The following is a 4,352-nucleotide window of genomic DNA, read 5'->3' as shown; positions in this document are numbered from 1 at the left end:
AATTAGGTTTTACATTCTCTGAACTTTGTCATGTTCCCGATGAGGGTACTGATACACGTCTACCTGTGTTAGAAGATGAATATCTTTGCCTCCCATGGGAGATATCCACAGAACAGCTACTTCATTAGGTAAACAGTTCAGAACTGTATTTTGCCTCATGGTTGATGGATGGACATAACCTCCCCGTCCAATGGTACGATCTCAAACTGGAATTTTCCAGCTGTGAGTCAGTGAGAAGTCGCTGAATTCGTCACGCTCAAGCAGAGGAATTCATATACGTGTACCGGCAGGCCTTCAGCGTCACGGCTCTCACTCCTTCCCTGCGAGGTAGAAGGCAGGTAAAGGCGAGTTCTGTTTAAAGACACCACAGCAAACTTCTGTAACTGCTTTCAGGACACTTCCAAGGATGTTAAAATGTCAAAATGTCTGTTTTCAAAGACTCGTTTCTCTAAAATGAAAGATATGTGGCAAACTTTGAAGCATCCCAAAAGGTAAGGCCAATTGAGTAATGGTTTGAGCAAGCTCCACAGGCTTTCTTTCTGTACATTGGTGTAAAAGTTTAACTTCCTTTGTTTTGCAGGATTGATATCATTCATAACCAAAGCGTGAGTAAGAAGGACTTCCAGTCCTTCATTGGAGAAAGAATAAATGATGACACATATCCTTCAAAACTCAGGTATTGTATGTGGCACTAGTGTAGATATCTTTATGATCCCGCTATTCACTACACTGAAAATGAATTTTCAAAATATCTCTACAGTTGGCAGTTGGATGATGAACTCCAACCGACGGAAATAATGCTTCATGATAAAAGTAACACATTACAAAATGCTTGTTTTGAGATAAAATATCAAAAGTATTACTGAACAACATCAATCTCTATAGTGCAATTATGGGCACATCTACCCACTGTGGACATTCTAATATTAAAACATAAATTTTACATATTTTTCTCTTAACAGAATATTTAGCAGCATTCCGCTGTTTCCTAAAGACTGAATTCAGTGAAGAAAACATCGATTTCTGGTTCGCATGTGAAGAATTCAAGTCAACTGCTTCACCGGAGGACCTTCCCTGGAAAGCATGGGAGATCTACCAGGAGTTCATCCAGCCTGCGGCCCCCCGAGAGGTCAGTGACACCAGGGTGGGCTCGTGGTCGCAAGAGACGGAGCTTGGCGAATAGCCAGCAGACAATTTTTTTTATATGCCTACTTTTTAAAAACAGGGTTTACAAAGTGCTTCACGAAGAAGCAAAGCATAGTTATACATAACATTGATGCAAGCAAACATTTCAAAAGTCAAAAGAGACCATGTCATATAGGCAATGAACCGGAACAAACACACAAGACTTAAAAAAAAAAGGAGCAAATGGAATAGAAACGTTAAATTAAAATGTAGGACAAACTAACAGAACTGCATAAAAGGACGTAAAACTTCAGTGTTCTGGTGAATTATGATGCAACAGTCTACACTGGAAATGATGTATGTGCCATGATCAACAAAGAATTTAAGCAACAGGTCCCGATTTAGAATCTAAAAATGAAATACAATACAAATGCAGAAAGGCTCTCATGTTATGTCATACCTAAGTGTCCACACCTTTGATGCATGGTTTTTTTTCCCCTGCAAGCTTTTGTTTTTTTAATTTGTAGAATGAACCTATTATATCATGTAAATGTGCCATCTATTCACCTCATTGACACAATAAATAATTAGTTAATTCATCAAACCCCTGGACTTTAATAGCACTTGTGTTGATGTGCGACTTTGTGCTCATTAAAAACCAAATCCCACATATCAGTATTCTCTGGGAAATGGATAATAATATTATAATAATTTGGGAATAGAAGTATTGCGAGATGAAAACAATTTTAAGCGGCACAGTCTCACGGCAGTTGATGAAATAGTCACGAAATACAAAAGCAATTGGCTTCATGAACAGTGGGCGCTAAAAGATGAAAGTTAGGGGGGGGAAACTGTCCCCAACATTACATTCATGCAACAAAAACCTACGAAAATATCTATTAGTTAATTCATTTTTTACACATTGTGGTTGAAAGTTGTGCGTTTGTGGGACCTTTCCGCCCGGTCCTGTTGTGTGTGTCCTTTTATCCTCGCGTAGTTGTCTATTAATTTGGATCCGCCAGTAAAAATGGATGCCAATTTACTTCCCGATGGCATGGTTTTCGTCTTGGCCAAGATTAAACAAAAAAGATAACGTTTTCAGACTGGTCCAAGTTCTGCCATGATTCTGGGCTGGATTTTGTCAACACGCAAAAACCCTGGTTTTGGTATCTGGGTGAGAATGCACCACCCCGTGTGGGACAATAATGAACTGTCTATTAACTGACCTTGTTAGACCAGTAACGATCTTAAATTACCAATACAAGACTAATAATTCCTGGATATGCACACACCAATAAAGCCTCTTCATGTGGATTTCCACATGAAGAGGCTTACTCTTAGGCTTACTCTTAGAAAATTCTAGTTGGGAACATTCGTTTTTCTAGTTGTAAATCTCATTCCTAAAGAGTCATCTGGGAGACGAAGGCGGTGAAAACACCACTGCATTCAACACCATTCTGTCGTTTCTTTTGTAGATCAATGTTGATCACCACATTAAAGAGAAGATCAAGAGGTCTTTGGAGAAGCCGAGCCTCTCCAGCTTCGATGAGGCCCAGAAACACGTTTACCTGCTGATGGAAAGAGACTCTTGCCCCCGATTCCTCCACTCAGAGGCCTACCGGAGTCTGAAGTACAAATCCAAGACTCGCTGGTACATTTAGCTCACAACAAAGTTTCAAAAGGGCTTTACTGATCTCAGCGCTTTGTCTCGCATTTCGCTGAATAAATAAAATAAAGAAGCTCGGAGCAAAACCGTTGTATGGGAGTGTCTCTTTATTGAAGAGGAAGTTTTCAAGAACGTGTAACATCAACTTCTCACGGTTAAGATGATGCTTTAATAAAATAGTGCGGACAATAAAGCGGGAAAAGGTAGAAGTAGTATCGGCGGGGGGGAGGGAGGGTATGTGTACTGGATACTGTTGATATTTGGGTACTTTAATTGAGTTTGCAAAGTTTTGAAATGATGCGTTGACGAAAACGTCCAAAGAAGTTAGGCTGCAGAATAGAGTATGACGAATGCTAAATAAATGGTAAACCTGTTTATTCTTTAACAAAGTCATGACTTCTAGAGGTCTTTAGAGGAGCAGTTCTCACTCACCATTCATATTCATTCTCACTATTGTCATTATTTTTTTTTTATTCATAATCATCTGATTGCAATCTAACTGGACCCGGTATTAGAATGCCAAAGGAAAAAAATAGAACAGTTTCCACAGCGCACCCAGCAAGGAGATTCGGTCTTTGGTCACGTGTAATATCCTTTAATTAGGTGCATAGATGACTCAACACAGCAGCAAAAAGGGTTTACCAAACTGGAAAAAAGTAACCTCGCGGTAACCCTTGATCTCACTCTGTTCTGTAAATGGCCTTATTCTTAAAAATGGTGCCTTAAAAAGGAGTACTGAGGCAGCTAATAATAACCCAGTGGGGCTTAAACGACAACACTGGAGTCATCAGACAACCTGATGCGTAGCAGATCAGGCTGAATGTGTTGCCTTGTTAGGGGAACTACCTCATCGCCCACGGACAATGAGGGCAGAGACACAAGATGCTTTACTTTGACAAATGAGAAGTGTGCTTTTAATATTGTTCACTTAAAAGAGGAGACAATAATTCGCGACTGATGTCTTGATGAGTGAAGCTTAGTTTGTTTCTTCCAAGCAGCACGAGGGGTGTAATGAACGGCATGGAGCTAAATATATATATATATATATGAAAGCTTTGTTTTGCAGGTATTACAATAAAAAGCTTAATTAAGGATTTGGATATCAAACGTCAGTAACTGAGCACGCTGATGAATGGCAGTGTGCTCAGTCACTGTTTTCTCACAGCCGACACAGTTCCCATGGCAGCAGAAAGGAAGTGTGTCAAGACAGTCACATTTGGGGAACTTCACTAGATCTGGATGCTTTCACAGGCGCCGATGACGTTCTGCTTTGTTCCTCATAATACCTGTAACTATAGACACGCGTTAAAATGAAAGGCGAGCACTCTCTGTCCCCAGCGTCGGTTGATTCGGCGTAACCCTTCAGTACGGAGAACCGTGTTTGGGCAAAAGAGGGGGAGCGGCATCAGGGAAGCAAAGCTAAAGAGCAGATTGTAACCAAATAGCCTGGGGCATCAGATGGTGAGCAGGCGCAGCTGGCAACAGGCTATAAGACAGATTCACAATATCACAGAACTCTTTTTTTTTTCATTACCGTCCAAATCATATCGCTTTCCTTTTC

The 4,352-nt window shown here is 40.4% G+C and overlaps 1 protein-coding gene across 2 annotated transcripts; it reads left to right on the top strand.

The window, feature by feature from the left end:
• The first annotated feature begins 307 nt into the window (after positions 1 to 307).
• Positions 308 to 2,875, top strand: LOC119216661 (regulator of G-protein signaling 5-like). Of its 2 annotated transcripts, XM_037469692.2 has the most exons (5): positions 308 to 491; positions 581 to 676; positions 761 to 813; positions 963 to 1,129; positions 2,601 to 2,875. In XM_037469692.2, the coding sequence occupies exons 1-5, from the start codon at positions 415 to 417 to the stop codon at positions 2,784 to 2,786; spliced, it is 579 nt and encodes a 192-aa protein (XP_037325589.1). In that variant the 5' UTR covers positions 308 to 414; the 3' UTR covers positions 2,787 to 2,875. The 2 variants fall into 2 exon arrangements, with proteins under 2 accessions (XP_037325589.1, XP_037325590.1); XM_037469693.2 differs by lacking the exon at positions 761 to 813 and having other exon boundaries at positions 351 to 491.
• The last annotated feature ends 1,477 nt before the right edge of the window (positions 2,876 to 4,352 follow it).

Source organism: Pungitius pungitius, chromosome 7 (genome assembly GCF_949316345.1).
Source record: "Pungitius pungitius chromosome 7, fPunPun2.1, whole genome shotgun sequence".
Lineage (NCBI taxonomy): Eukaryota > Metazoa > Chordata > Actinopteri > Perciformes > Gasterosteidae > Pungitius > Pungitius pungitius.
The sequence above is the reverse complement of the archived record's forward strand: the minus strand, read 5'-3'. Positions and strand labels throughout refer to the sequence as shown.

Bases quoted from the DNA above. Each gene is read 5' to 3' on its own strand.
- LOC119216661 (XM_037469692.2), top strand. From the start codon at position 415: ATGTCAAAATGTCTGTTTTCAAAGACTCGTTTCTCTAAAATGAAAGAT. The intron at 677-760 runs GTATTGTATGTG...ATATCTCTACAG, and splicing joins ACATATCCTTCAAAACTCAG to TTGGCAGTTGGATGATGAAC. The intron at 814-962 runs GTAACACATTAC...TTCTCTTAACAG, and splicing joins AATAATGCTTCATGATAAAA to AATATTTAGCAGCATTCCGC.